At 39.8% G+C, this 16,006-nt stretch overlaps 1 protein-coding gene across 1 annotated transcript; it reads right to left on the bottom strand.

Moving 5' to 3' along the window:
• Positions 1 to 9,212: 9,212 nt before the first annotated feature.
• Positions 9,213 to 12,967, bottom strand: LOC147889241 (gibberellin 20 oxidase 1-D-like). The gene is made up of 3 exons (XM_087392010.1): positions 12,372 to 12,967; positions 11,934 to 12,261; positions 9,213 to 9,230 (listed from the first exon to the last, which is right to left on the bottom strand). Exons 1-3 carry the CDS (start codon positions 12,965 to 12,967, stop codon positions 9,213 to 9,215), a joined length of 942 nt encoding a protein of 313 aa, XP_087248136.1.
• Positions 12,968 to 16,006: the final 3,039 nt, after the last annotated feature.

The raw sequence follows: 16,006 nt of genomic DNA on the forward strand, positions 1-16,006 counted from the left end.
CTAATCTTCTTTTTCATTCATTTATATATGTGTTTAAGTATTGTACATAACCGGCGGGGTAAAGGCACAGTGACCTTTAACCCCCACAACCTCCCACTTAAAGGACAATGTGCCTTTAAGGGAGAACAACTAGTGAGCATACTATCCAATGCCCATCAATACATGACAATACTCAAACCGCTGACTCTTCGTCAGCATATCTGTAGGGTTATCATCTGTATGAACCTTGACAAGCTCTATGTGCTTGTCCTCAAGTACCTCCCTGATGAAATGGTACCTGACCTCAATGTGTTTGGTCTTTGCATGAAAGACCGGATTCCGTGCTAGTTGAATAGCACTCATGGAATCACTATGCAATGTCAGTACACCTATATGAATCCCCAAATCTCCCACTAGCCGATCAAGCCATATAGCCTCCTTGCAACCCTCTATGGCTGCAACATACTCAACCTTTGTGGTAGACAAAGCAACGCACTTCTGTGCACGAGACATCCACGACACTGTAGCACCTGTAAAGGTGAACACATAACTAGAAGTGGATCTCCTACTATCCACATGCCCTGCATAGTCTAAATCTGTGTACCCAAGTACATGCATGTCTCCTCTACCAAAGCAGATGCACATCTCCTTAGTACCCTTCATGTACCTCATGATGCACTTAACTACCTCCCAATGCCTCTTTCCTGGATTAGCCATATATCGGCTAACAACTCCCACTGCAAATGCAATGTCTGGTCTAGTAGCTATCATAGCATACATAAGACTCCCAACTGCTGATGCATAAGGAACCTTGGCCATCATGGCCCTTTCCTCATCTGATTTGGGACTATTTGTATGACTCAGTTTCACATATGGAGGCAATGGAGTACTCACTGCCTTCCCCCCCTCCATATTGAAACGCTGCAATACTTTTATAAGATACTTCTTTTGTGAAAGCCAAAGGAGTTTCCTACTCCGATCATGCGTGATGTGCATACCAAGAATATGACCTGCAAGTCCCAAATCCTTCACATCAAAGGCCTCATGCAACTTGGCCTTTAATGCATCTAGCTCATAACTATTCTTGCCAATAGCATATCATCCACATATAGTGCCAAGATTATCAGGCTATTATCCTTAGCCCTTTTAGTATAGAGGCAGTGATCAATTTCACTCCTAAAAAAACCCTGGGACTGAATGAAAGCATCAAACTTCTGATACCATTCTCTAGGCGCTTGCTTAAGACCATAGAGACTCTTCTTTAGCTTGCAAACTAAATGCTCTTTGCCCTTTTCTTCAAAGTCTTCCGGTTGCACCATGTAAATTTCATCATGCAAATCCCCATGCAAGAAAGCTGTCTTGACATCCATCTGCATAAGCTCCATGTCCTGTGATGCCACTAGTCCAAGCATGCATCTAAGTGTGGTCATCTTCACAACTAGAGAGAATATCTCATCAAAGTCCACACCCTTCTCTTGCTTGAACCGTTTAGCGACCAAACGGGCCTTGTATCTAGGCACATCATCACCTGTGACCTTCATTTTGTAGACCCATTTACATGGCAGTGCTTTCTTTACATGTGGCAAAGAAACCAAGTCCCAAGTCTTATTCTTCATAAGTGAACTCATCTCTGATTGCATAGCATACTCCCACTTGCATTGATCCTCGCGCATCATAGCCTCTCTGTAGCAAGAAGGCTCCCCGTAATCAGTAAGCATCATATAGTCTACCCCTGGAACAAGCCTATCAGGCGGTCTAGACACTCTAGATGATCTTCTCAAGGGCATTTAAGCTTGCTGTCCCACCTGCATATCAGCCACATTTGGCTCATCATTTCCACCAATAGATGATCCATCATCTACCCTTGATTGTATACCTGTGGGAGTACTTGGTGGTACCATTTCTTGCACATTTGGTGCATGGACAGCTTGTTGTCTATCAACATATGCAGGTGGATTCACATCCTAGAAAGTGATTCTCCTCATTTCCACATCCCTCATGGGTGCCTTATGCATCTTCTTCTCATTGAAGACTACATCATGGCTGTATATGATCTTCTTTGCTTTTGGATCCTAGAGACGATAGCCCATCTCTCCACTTTCACCATAACCCAAAAGATGCATTTCCTAGAATTAGGATCTAGCTTCTTTCGAAGCTCTTTTGGCACATGTGCATATGCCTCACACCCAAATATATGCAAATGAGAGTAAGAGGGCTTCTTGCCACTCCATGCCTCTTTAGGAATACCACCATCCAAACTCTTACTAGGTGATCTATTGATCACATGCACTGTAGTCTTCATCGCCTCAGCCCAAAAACCACCATAAAGACTTGCAGGAAAGCATGCATTGCAACCTTTCTTGAATGGTACGGTTTATCTTTTCTGCAACTGGATTTTTCTCTAGAGTACGAGGGGATGTGAGCTCCCTTTTAATCCCATGTGTATCATAGAAATGCTGAAAGTCATGAGAGAGATACTCTCCACCATTGTCAGTTTGTAGATTCTCAACCAAGGCCAGCCATTTCTGAAATACCTGGAACACATCAGTCTTCCGAGCTATAGCATAAGCCCACACTTTCCTAGTTGCATCATCAATGAATATCACATAGTATTCAGCCCCGCCTAATGACCGTGTAGGCATGGGACCACATATGTTTGAATGAACCAAATCAAGCTTTTCAAACTCTTTCTTTCCCCTTCTTTTATGGGTTGATTTAGTCTACTTCCCATAGAGACAGTGCTCATAAAATTCAAAATCAGAGAAACTCAAATGCGGTACATAACCCAAATGGCATAAGAGTTTCATTCCATTCTGGCTCATGTGCCCCAACCTGTAATGCCACAAAGAAGTGCTTGGCTGCTCGGTTATTGCAACAACATGATCAAATACCCATGATACATGTAAGGGATACAAAGTCCCACATTTGGCACCCCTGGCCAAAAGCATAGAGCCCTTTTGAATTTTCCAACTCTAAAAGCCAAAAGTGGTGAGAAAACCAGCATCATCTAGCTGACCCACTGAAATAAGACTCTTGGTCAACTTAGGCACATGTCTCACATGTTTCAAAATAAATGCAGACCCATTTGCAAAAGAAAACTTTATGTCACCTACTCCCACTATGTCACATGCATAGTCATTTCCAAGATGCACACAACCTGTCTTTCCACTGTCGTAAGTGGAGAACCATTCCCTATGGGGAGTAACATGGAATGAAGTACCAAAATCCAAAATCCAATGCTGGGAATATGCATTATCTGAAGTGGTAAGCAACTCTGCAGATAAACTAGACATGAAGAGAACATCATTGTCATTATCATGTATGATTGCATTGATCTCCTTGATCTTCACTTTTCCTTTGTCCTCCCTTGGACTCTCTTCCTTTTGATTTGCACCCCAATTTGCATCCTTTTTCTTATCCTTTTGCTCTCTTTTCAGCTTGTAGCAATCCTTTTTCATATGGCCCTTCTTGCCATAGTGGTAACACTCAATGTTCCATGCCTTGGATTTGCTACGAGACTTCCCTCTTTCTTAGGACTTCCCCTTGAACTGTGATCTGCCCCTTTGCACATTTAAGGCTGCATCTTGCTTGTTGCTGTCCATAGAATTCCGTCTAATCTCCTCGGCCAACAAGCTACCCACAACATCATCAAATTTCAGTACTCCACCAGGTGCAGAGTTATTAACAGCTATACAAAAGGTATCCCATGAGGATGGCAATGAACATAAGAGAAATATTGCCTTAGTCTCCGCATCAAAATTCATCTTCTGAGCCTGAAGCTGGTTGAAAATAATATTGAATTCATTCAAGTGAGAAGCAATGGAGACCCCTTCCTTCATCTATAGCTCAAACAACCTCTTCATGAGGTAAACTTTATTAGAGGCAGTTTCCTTTTCATAAGTGGCACACAGTTTCTTCCACAAATCTTCCGTAGTCTGCTCATTTACTACTGTGAAATAAACTGACTCTGCAAGATGAAGTCTAATAGTAGACTTTGCTAATGCATCCAACTCATTCAAATCATCCTCAGACATATTTGTAGGCTTAGCTTCAATCCCTACCAAGGGTTTAATCTGCTTCTTTTGAATAAGCACATCCCTTATCTGTTCTTTCCACAAAGAAAAGTTTGTCCCATCAAACTTTTTAATGCTGAAAAACTCCTTTTCAGACATGGAAGAGGATGCCATGATGCAAATAAAGCAAAATCCCAAATGCTAGTGCCTGCAAGAGAGAATCACACCAAATACCAGGTGCACCCAAATGTGTATGCCACAACAGACTGAAATATCACCAAAACCCAAAGCTCAAAGCATAAAAAAAGATGCAGTTGACTCATGTGCATGTACTATGCATCCATATGAGCAAATCTGGACAAAAAAAAAAAGCCAACTGCAATGGCAATCCAAAATGCCAATAGGTGTCCAATGGCTCAAGCATAAACACTGTCCATGGGCATATGCATCAATAATATCTCATCCAAGAGAGCATAACACTATCAGTGCATCACCTGTAATGTGTCAAAGCTGACCCTCAGCATAAAATAGCATTCGTGTGCAAAGCATCCATAAAAATAGCATCCCACAAGGCAATTTGGGCCTATCAACGCATCCAATAAGGACCACAATGCATCCAAATGGCCTATAAATCATCCACTGTAACCCAATGCACACCACGAATGAGTGCACACTGCTCAAACTGCAACCAGAGTGATCTGCATAAGGTATGCTCAAGAAATCATAGTCCCATGGTAATGACCACTTCTGAAAATAGAACCTGAGATGCCTCAAAACATGGGTGCCATTGCATAATCAGACTCAGCAAGAAAATTTGCAAATATCTCTCTTCTACCGGAACTCCAAAATCCCAACCGATGAGTGAGAAATGGGAGTCAACACTTATCCACTGCCATGTGGCATAAATCTAAGGTTTCACTTCCACCGAATCACATAAGAATTGACAGGTAGGGGTTTTTGGGCATCCGGAACACAATGGGATAGACGGTTTTGGAAACTATGGTCTCAATCATTGGGTCCAATACACGGACTGAAAAACGTTTTTGGAAACAGAGCTGTTTGTAAACTCCACTGGAGTGTGAATGATGAGCAACATAGAAGTTTTAGGACCTCCTGAGTCCACCAAAACTGACATATATGCAAATGGTTGCTCCAAACTTGAGTTCCAACAACTGGCAGAAAAACACAAAAACTGACATAGTGAGTCAGAAATCCAATGAAATGATCCCAGATTCAAGAATGAAGGTGTTTCCAAGCTTCTGAAGTGAAGTGGACACCAAAGCAAGCAATAGTTCCTCTACAAGTCAATACAGAGTCTCTGTCATCGAACGGAATAGGGAAAAGCTCAAAAAACGACTTTTTCTTTGAAAACACTTAACAAGCTCTCAAAACCACTTCGCAAAACCAAAGTGACTTTTCCAAAGGTTCCTCCAAGGCTCTACACACTCGAATGCAAGTAAAGTCACCCACAAAGCTTCCCACAGAGCTTCTCCTTCCTCCCATAGAGCTGCTGAGCTTCAAGCATTCACGCACGCTCAGCTAGATCACCCGGGCTCTGATACCAGTTGAGAGTGCTCTCAACAGAAGCAAGAACGGAAGAGGGAGAGAGAGAAACAGGGAGCCACACAAGTTTTGGTGGGTGTAGAACCACCCTAATGTTCTTTTTCATTCATTTATATATGTGTTTGAGTATTGTACATAACCGGGGTAAAGGCACAGTGACCTTTAACCCCCACAATTAATTGTTAAGATTTCTTGTGCAATGGCTTGAGGAAGTTACCCAATATGCTTTAGCTCTTTTCTACTTTGTTCTATATCATTCTTTCTAACATTTTGTCCACTCTACTCACTCCTTTTTCTTATTTTTTTTGAATCACTCTTTCTAACACCATATCTATTCGTTATGTTCTAACACTCTCATAATGGAAAGTGTCCCCACTGTACTTTTCATTCTTGGCTCAATATTATAGATTATTCCTCACTATAGAAAGTCACTGAAGCATTCAACATATACATGAAGCCTTTGCTTGATCATTTTGACAACACTAACAAAAATATTGGTGGATCTTTTTAAAAAGAAAAGCATTTCGTTTTCTAAATTCCATACTTTTTGTAGAAGGGGCATGCTTATAGATACAAAAGCTTGATGCAAAGACAAATAAGAAAACCGAAATTGATCTTAGTTTACATGAGTCTATTTAAATTTGAGGGAGATCATGATTTCTCTTCTAGACTCTTGATTGATATTGAAAGTTTGACTTGATCACTTATAGAATTCCTATTGTAGTTTTTCTTAACAAGTAAATTCCTATTACAAAATTTTATCTAGAATAGAACAAAATTTACTTAATATTGATTGGAGAAAAAATGTCGAGAATGTGTAAACAATATCCATGCTTAACTGCAAGTGGATGAATGCACAAAATTTAGTGCTTTTGATTAGATTGAACTTATTAGGAAGATGCTTCAATACTTCAGTATCATTACTTTGTCTCCTTTTACATAGCACTGTGAAATGTGCCTTGAGTGTGCCTTAAGGTTGAGCACTAAAAATACAAAATAATATAATTACTATGCATGTAGGTGTAGTTTAGGAGTGTAGCTTAATAAGCCGAAAAGGCACACTTGTCATCACTTGTGGTCCCATTTAGAAACTCCTCTAGTGAGGTTGTGGTGCATAAAATTCTACGTGAAAGATATTATTCTCCCCAAGTGAATTCCCTTTTGCCGTATACTCCATTCACTTCATCAACCAACTCTGGATATGATGTTACACTTGATGATAAAGAGGGGCTTACAAAAAAGGCCAAGGATATTACACCTTACATTCTAGCATTGATTTCAAAGGATACTAGAGATACACATTCCCAAGAGAAATTTGAATGTTTATGGAAGGAGGTATATTGTGTCCTTAATGTGTTGTTGGATTTGATAGTAGGCTCATTATCATTATATTGTAGGATTTTGAAGGGAAGAAAATTCAAGCAATTTTGCTCTATGGGAGAATGATCTTCAATCAGATGCCATCATTAGGTAGTATGAGGCAAAAAAAAAAGAGAGAACAATGAGAACATAAGAACTACATGAGAGAGGATAATTTGATGGAGATTGATGAATCCATAAAGCAACGAATAGTCCTCAAAACAATGAAGCTTTTCAATGACAGAACCCAAAGCATGGAGAAATATCTGAAGTGTGAAATCTTTAATCAAATTTTACAACATCCTACAGTGGTAGGATTACAAGATCGAATAGCCAAAGAGGAGGTAGAATTGCAACCAACACTAATAGCAAAAGTACACAACACACTGGCTATCATAGAGTAGCTTGCAAACAAAGAAGAGCTATTCCTAAAGATATGTACATTGACCATGCTAATGAACTCTACTAAATACATGCCTATTAATGCTAAGGTGGGAAGGGTTCTATAAGTTTCCAATTGTTCCATGTATAAGGCAAGATTTTGTGTGGAAGCCCAAATGGATGATGGTAATCACTTATTCTTGTTGGTAGCATGTTGGAAGCATCAACGTACATGTACACTACAAGATGAGATGAAATAAATTATTTACTATTTTTTTCAAACTTGAATCATGTACTTTCCTTAACAAGAAGGATGTTTGTAAAAGAGACTGGGAATAAGAAGTTACATCAAGCACCTAGTCTATCTACTTGATGAGCCTTAGATATGTTGTCTAAGCACTAGTTTGAGGTGTTATCTACCATACAAAGTGATTTGGTTAGGAAAAATTATTGCCTAACGTTACTAGGCTAATTAGCACCTGTTCTATCATTGTTAGCATTCACTTTTAGTGATAGTTAGTCCCTATTTTATGATAGTTAGCATTTAGATTTAATGATAGTTAGCCTTTAGCTTTTTGATAGTTAGTACCTAAGCTAGCATCTGCTTTATGGTAGTTAGCCTTTAGTGTGCTCATGATAGTTAGCACATGTTTTACGATAGTGAACCTATCAGTTTTATGACTGTTAACATTCAATTTCATGATAGTAAGCACTTGTTTTATGATCATTAGCATTCATTTTTATGATAGTTAGCACCTATTTTATGATGGTTAGCATTCTGTTTTATGGTAATTAGCACTCTTTGATAATAGTTAGCACCTATTTTATGACAGTGAACTTATCAGTTTCATGAACCATTAGCATTTAGTTTTATGATAGTTAGCACCTATTTCATGTAGTCGGCAGCTATTTTATGATAGTAGCTAGCATGCAGTTTTACGATAGTTAACACATATTCTGTGATACTTAGCACGTATTTTATGATAGTTAGCATTTAGTTCTATGATAGTTTTGATGTATTTTATCATAGTTAACATTTATGATAGCTAGCACTTCTTTTAATGATAGTAAGCACTTGTTTCATCATAATTACCCCTCAGTTTTATGATAGCTAACACTTGATTTATTATAGACAAGCCCAAATTTCCCCCCTGTCGCCAATGCTTACACCTTCGGCACCGAATCGCCTCCCTCTGATGATGAAGATGATGATCCTCAGCTCCAACATAGCAATTGAGGAGTAGTGTTCACTAAATTGAGGACCAAACACTCACCTTGATTTTTCACACCAATGAGTCTACTATCTTGACAACCTGTAATCTTTTTGAGCAAGACGTCCAAATCAAGCGAGTTATTGGTAAATATTTGTTTGCAATTGTATAAGATAGGAGAGGTGATGAATAGAGAGTCCCAACTGAAGAATATCCCTCCATTGCTCATTAGATTCAAGATGGAGATCAACATTGAGATGATGCACGAAGTGTTGCTTACTATGCTATGTTTGTTGCGGAGCAATTTTCACAACTGAGTTGCTACATTGCGAGTATGAATTGTTGCAATCTAATAGCTGAAAGTTTTGACCAAGTCTCACAAAGTGTGTCCATCTAGATCTCTGCTTGGTTTTCCAGGCGTGATCACTGACCTGAGGATGTTTTCAAGTTTCCCTCTTGCTTTGCTATTTCAAAAAACCTATGATGAACACATGTACATCTTTGCAGCTTCTTGTACAAGACATGTAGAAAATAAGTGCTCCTATCTATGAACATTTCTAGCAACCGCAGTATTCTTTCTACTCCTTCATTTAAAAGATGTAGAAAATCCTTGCTGCTATCTATGAAAACATGTAGCAATTGCCATATTCTTTCTGCTTCCCTTCTCGGTATGCTTGGACAGCACTCTTTGCTATGAAATCGACTCTTACGTTGCTATCTCAGCCTGAAGAAACCGAATATCATGTTTTCAATTCCAAAATGAACGGCCTCAAGAAACATAATAAAGCTTGAGATTCTAAAGATCTATATGGAAAAAGTCTACCTGAATGTCATGCATTCAGCTATTTCCTTTTGCTTTTGGACGTTCCTTCAAATCTTGCATCACTAGTTTAGATCCTCATGATCTTGGAGACTTGCCCAATCCCATCCCCTAATCCTTCCTAAGTTCCCGATTGAGTAGTATGTTTGTGTGAGTGTGTGTCTTACAAAAAAAGTGAGAGAGAGAGAGAGAGAGAGAGAGAGAGAGAGAGAGAGAGAGAGAGAGAGAGAGAGAGAGAGAGAGAGAGAGTATATTATATTAACAAAAGCTATGTATGTGTGAGATCAATCTTCAAAGAGTTCAAATCAACTGCCTTTTTTTTTTGTGGGGGTTGATGTTGCTAGGTACAAGGCTTTTCTGGGTAGGATGATGTCACATTGGTTTATTTTTTGCTGTTACCATAATGAAGTATCTATGAGTGAATGGTTAGACCAGTATAGGAAATATGTTCCATGTGTTCTATTGGGTGTTGTCGACCTAGTCCATATGAGGTCTATAATGGATCCATGAATTGTTGTGGATACTGTGATGAGTTGATTCATTTTATTGTGCTTCATGAGCTGTAAGAGGTTTGATATGTTCATGTCATTACATCGGTAGTTAATATTGAAGTCTCCTATAGTGTACATTTCTATATTAGGTGGTATTTTAGCAAAAGTCAATGCTTTTGTGCATACATGCACTCTTGCTAAGGTTTATTATGCCACGACTCAAACAAGTTACCCCATATGTAGTGTATCCCTATGTAGATTAGTTGTTAAGATTTCTTGTGCAATGGCTAGAGGAAGTTACCCAATATGCTTTAGCCCTTTTCTACTTTGTTCATCATTCTTTCTAACATTTTGTCCACTATGCTCACTCCTTTTTCTTATTTTTTTAAATCACTCTTTTTAACACCATATCTATTCTTTATGTTTTAACACTCTCATAATGGAAAGTGTCCCCATTACTTTTCATTCTTGACTCAATATTATAGAGTATTCCTCACTAGAAAGTCATTGAAGCATTCAACGTATACAAGATGCCTTTGCTTGATCATTTTGACAACACTAACAAAAATATTGGTGGATCTTTTTAAAAAGAAAAGCATTTCGTTTTCTAAATTCCATACTTTCTGTAGAAGGGACATGCTTATAGATACAAAAGCTTGATGCAAAGGCAAATAACAAAACCAAAATTGATCTTGGTTTAAATGAGTCTATTTAAATTTGAGGGAGATCATGATTTCTCTTCTAGATTCTTGATTGATATTGAAAGTTTGACTTGATCACTTATAGCTTTCCTATTGTAGTTTGTATTAACAAGTAAATTCCTATTACAAAATTTTATCTAGAATAGAACAAATTTTACTTAATATTGATTGGAGAAAAAATGCCGAGAATGTGTAAACAATATCCATGCTTAGCGGCAAATGGATGAATGCACAAATTTTAGTGCTTTTGATTAGATTGAACTTATTAGGAAGATGCTTCAATACTTCAATATCATTACTTTGTCTCCTTTTACATAGCACATGAAATGTGCCTTGAGTGTGCCTTAAGGTTGAGCACTAAAAATACAAAATAATATAATTACTATGCATGTAGCTGTAGTTTAGGAGTGTAGCTTAATAAGCTGAAACGGCACACTTGTCGTCACTTGTGGTCCCATTTAGAAACTCCTCTAGTGAGGTTGTGGTGCATAAAATTCTACGTGAAAGATAATATTCTCCCCAAGTGAATTCCCTTTTGCTGTATACTCCATTTACTTCATCAACCAACTGTGGATGTGGTGTTACGGTTGATGATAAAGAGGGGCTTACAAAAAAGGCCAAAGATAACCTTGATGCTTCCGTGTTAACAACAACTCGATGGAGAACACTTTTGCATCTCCCATAGGTCATAACCTAATGAAAAAAATGTTAGTTTGGGTAGGCTACAATTTAGGTGGCATGACAAGAACCAAATCTATATACATGCTTGAATCTTATCATCATGAGATTGTGCATTTTTAATTACACGTATAAAGATGCACAAAAACACAAATCATCATATTTTCAAGCCCATCTTGTTAGCTTAAGGAGATTGGATGAGTCTCTTTCCAACATGAGTACTTAAGGGAAAGTAAGACTCGTCTTCTAATAATATCCATGGTCTATCATAAGATTGTGCATGTTTAATTACATGAATGAAGTAGCACAAAGCAAAAATAACAATATTTTCAAGTCCATTTTGTTAGCTTAAAGAGAATAGATGTGTTTCTCTTCCAACTTGTAAATACAAACTTAAGTAGAGGACACTCATCCTCTTAAATGCAAGTAAATGTTTTTTATCACGCTTAAAGCAGGTGGTTTGGTGTACTCCAAATCTATTTCTTTCTTTAAAAAAGCTCTTTCTTATGTGTGTTCCTTTCCATTCCTTAATGCTGTTAAGGAAGCATTTTTATATTCCTAATTCTAGTTCAACTATGCCTACGCATAGACAGATGGAGCATAATTATGGAGCGTTCCTTTCGTTTCCTTAAATATACTCGTTATAAGCAAGTATTTTTATATTCCCTATTCTAGTTCTAACTATGCTACACATAGACAAAGCATCATTATATATAGGATAGATTATATGGGCGCACCTCTAACATGTCTCCCACGTTGATACAGAAACCATCTTGTCGAGGTGCAACGACCACATATCTTCCGTCCTCTGTCTTCACTTGCAAGCCTGCCACACCACCATCGTGCACTATCGTGAAACAGTTAGTATCTACGTGCGTGCCCAGCCCAATGGTTTTCGTTGGATCAGGACATGGAGGATAATAATTCAATCTCAATGTTTCCTGCGGATCCGCCATGAACACCTTCTCGAAATTCTCTCTGCTCACTCCATAGCCTTCGATTAAAAGCTCCATAAGAAGTTGCCCCAGCTTCTGCATCCCGTCAATGTAATCATCTATGGCCTTGCTGTTACAAGCCCAAGCCCAGGAGGTTAACTGTCACAGAACTGTCCTTCAATCGTAACCGGACAGGCAAGCAATTTTCGTTTTTTGTACTAGGATCGTATGCCTACTTACCTGAAGTCCGCTCTTTGGGTGCCCTGATCGTCGCTCCACAATTCCTGTGCGCACTCCGCTGCGTTGGATTGTGGTCGACCCATTATCGTGAAGGCCTCGCACCAGGGCAAAGTGCCGGAAGTTGCTGTTGATGCAGCCGTTCCATAACCAGAATGCTTTGCCATAAGATTTCTGGCTGATTTGATTTTCACTTCAGGTGGCACTTCAAAGACACGCTTGCTTTGGGCTTGCGCGCGTCCCACGACCTCGGGCGAGACCCCATGGTTGATCACCTGGAGAAACCCCCATTTCTCGCATGCTGCAACGAGTTCCTTGGCGATTCGGGTCCTCTCAGAAGAACTTGCCTCACAATCGCCTACCAAGCCGCCAATATCAATGATGGGAATGGTTTCATCTTCTCCATCATCAGCTTCCGGGCGCTGCGTCAGAACGAATGGCTGAGGAACGTTCTCGACAGTTCGTTCCTGTCGTAAGAGTGCGAGCGTCGCCAAGTCCTTCCCTTGGGCGACAGCAGCAGCGTCTGCGGCAGAATGGGCAGCGTCAAGGACAGCAGGATGGAAAGCTGGGATGCCTGCTCCAGTGGAGAGAGTTGCCATAGTGGTAAGCCGGAAGGAAGAGAGAATTCAAGTCAGGACTTGATGGGGGATGATGCTGGTGCGCCGTGGGAGGTCACGATGATACGGATTTCACAAAGCAAATCAATCGATGGATTTGTAAAGGAGCTACTGAGCCGATGCTGAAGGATTCACAAAGCAAATATGGAGGGGTGATGCTGCACAAATGAGCTGCTAAGCACATGATATAAGCTTGAGGGAGGAGAGAAGACAAGGCGTTCGATGAGATGGAGGTGCAGAGTTGTAAAACACACGATAAGCTATGCCACGTCAAAATTTGGCGCTGCGGTATTTTTTTAAAATTAAAAAATAAATTTCTGCCTTTGATTATGGTGGGCACTCTGCCCTTGGCGTACGCTGCATGCAGCCCTACTAAACTCTTAGTAAAATTTTTACAGAGTGCCCTTAGCGTACGCTCCATGCAGCCCCACTAAATTTTTACCACCTCTAGTAAAGAGCCACTCGCCAAAGAGTGGCAATGGAGCATTCAATGCATCTGAATCGACCTTTTTTAAACACAAGCTGATTACGCACTCCCCCACACGGCCAATGCTACCTTTATTAGAAGGGTCGGCTTGGTAACCATAGGGGTTTTCAGTGTGGTATTGCACACATGGTGCCCTTGGTAGCGCAAGGTTCGGGGGCTTGCCAAGGGCTTCCCACACTATTGGGCGCTCCCCTTTTCCTGCAAGCAATATATAGATGCCCAGTGGCAACCACATCAGGGCACCCCTCTGCTGCCCATACTTTGATGCTTGGTCTATAAATGCCCTTAATAGTAAGAACATTTTACTTTTGTCAAATCACAACTATTTGAGAGCTATTCGTGGGAATATTGACATGTTCTTTTAGCTGCTAGAACCTTATCTAAAACCTTGTCTTGCCTCTTCCTCTCTCTTCATCACTCCATGTAAGACAAAGAGGTTGCCTTTGAGCATTCATATGGAAGGCAGCTTATATAAGGTTTTGGGTTTTGTGAATCTTATGAAGCCACTTGGAAGCCTTGCATGAAGCCACTTGGTACCTTCAAGAAAGCTCAGGCTCCAAATTCACAAGCAAATGTATCCAAATTCTTTTCGCTAAAAAGCATGCTTTTCTTGATCGCATGTCGTTCCCCTGCCATACATCAAAGACTCTCCCCATTTGAACTTCTCTCATGGCCCAGCACGCTTGAGTGGCTAACGAACAGAGGGAGAAGGTGCAACGACAAGATCATCAAGATTCAACGACTACAAGAGTTTTATCGAAGCCTTGTGAAGTTGTGAACGAGAGTTGGGTGCACACACTAGTCTGTGGAGAGCGGGTAGTTCTTTCACATGGAGGGCACTTTCCACCTACAGAAGGAAAGCTTCGAGCATGAGTTGCTACCCTCAGGTGAGATAAGCTTAATGTTTGGTGCCAACATTGCCCACAATGTGCAATCGTCATTGAAGGGAATGACCAGGTGGGATCAATGGAGGAAAGCTAGAGAACAGTGAGGAGGGAAATTTTGAAGTGGAGGAAAGCAGTTTCAACTTCTCCAAGACGAAAGCACCTAGATCTAAAATCTTGACAAGGGATTTGGCTGCAATCAAAGAAGGAGGCACGAGAAAGCTTGACAACAGCAATGAAACTAGTTTGGATGTTGAGTACACTAGTTGCAGCGGGAGCATCAAGACGAATAATGAATCAAAGAGCCAAAGCACTATTCATTCCAAGCATGGGAATGTTCTCGACAAAAAAGACATAGTGCTCCAAAGAAGAAAGAAATCAATCATGCATCAATGTTGTTTATGTTCCAAAGGCGTATAATCAGCAATTGCTCACTTGATACATTCATTTCTTTGGTGAATTGTGTTTCTTATAGATAATCACAACTACCTCAACTCTCCTGTGTCTCGCAAGGTAGCCTATAGAAAGTTTTGGGTTTTGTGAATCCTCACCAAGCCACTTGGAAGCCTTGTATGAAGCCACTTGGCACCTTCAAAGAAATCTCAAGCTCTAAGTTTATGTGAATTCTTTAGGGGGTAGTGAAATAGAGAGGGAGAGAGTGAGTGTGAGAGGCAACAAGCTTATTGTGTTATTTCTTATTCATCCTATTTATCCATAGGTTTCTAATGCTATAATCTATTATAGATTTGAAGACAGAACTGGAGATCATCAATCTCACAATGCTTGCTCACATACTCTCGCCACCTGACAAACATTTGAAATGGTAATCTGGTTCCCTCAACCATTACACTAGCTTAACGTCAAAACTGATGGTCTGATGGCTCACAACATTGATACATCATGAAGGAAGGCCCCATTCCTAGATTTTATAGCTCTCAAAAGGAAGTGCACCATCTCTCCAACCACACAATATAAACTCATTTGAATTGAGTTATATTAAACACTAAGAAACTACACTCAAATATCCAATTACAGCTCTATCTTATATTGATTACTTTAGTCTTGCTACTTTTCAAGGATTAAAGTGGACTCCCATAAAAGCGAGTGGTATTGTTTTGCTAGAGTAGACCATTGCAGGGCCGTCACATGGATCAGATCTCTTTTAAGGAAGCATCTCAATATAAAAGAAGTAGTCCGCTATGGCTCTGCACATCAAACCTCAAACATCAGAAAATGTCTTCTTCTATTGCCGACTTTTACAATTACAATTACATTGTTTGGATTTTCATGTGCTCTTTATTTAAATAATGGATTCTAGTTAGAAGGCATGCTTGCCTCCTTTGTTTGATGCATAGATGCAAAAGACTTCATTAAACATCATCAAAATTGTCATCTTTGGTCTCGACGGTGACTTACAAGGGTGATACAAATAGTGTGTTGCTCAAGAGATCTAAGGAACTTCCAAATAGCAGTATGGCACTTGAAGTAAGATCAAAAGCCAATCTACCAAATGGTTTGTCCTTTCTTGATCTTTCCTTTAGCCTCCAAGTGTGTGAGCATGTACCACATTGAGCTTCTTGAAGTGTTAGTGTATGTAGAAATGCTTACGGGTGATCTCAAAAACTAGGAATATACTCACCTTGAACTATG

The sequence above is a fragment of the Dipteris shenzhenensis genome, chromosome 20 (assembly GCF_047967505.1).
Source record: "Dipteris shenzhenensis isolate YYH24624 ecotype China chromosome 20, Dip_SZ_1.0, whole genome shotgun sequence".
Lineage (NCBI taxonomy): Eukaryota > Viridiplantae > Streptophyta > Polypodiopsida > Gleicheniales > Dipteridaceae > Dipteris > Dipteris shenzhenensis.

Bases quoted from the DNA above. Each gene is read 5' to 3' on its own strand.
- LOC147889241 (XM_087392010.1), bottom strand. From the start codon at position 12,967: ATGGCAACTCTCTCCACTGGAGCAGGCATCCCAGCTTTCCATCCTGCT. The intron at 12,262-12,371 runs GTAAGTAGGCAT...GGCTTGTAACAG, and splicing joins ACCCAAAGAGCGGACTTCAG to CAAGGCCATAGATGATTACA.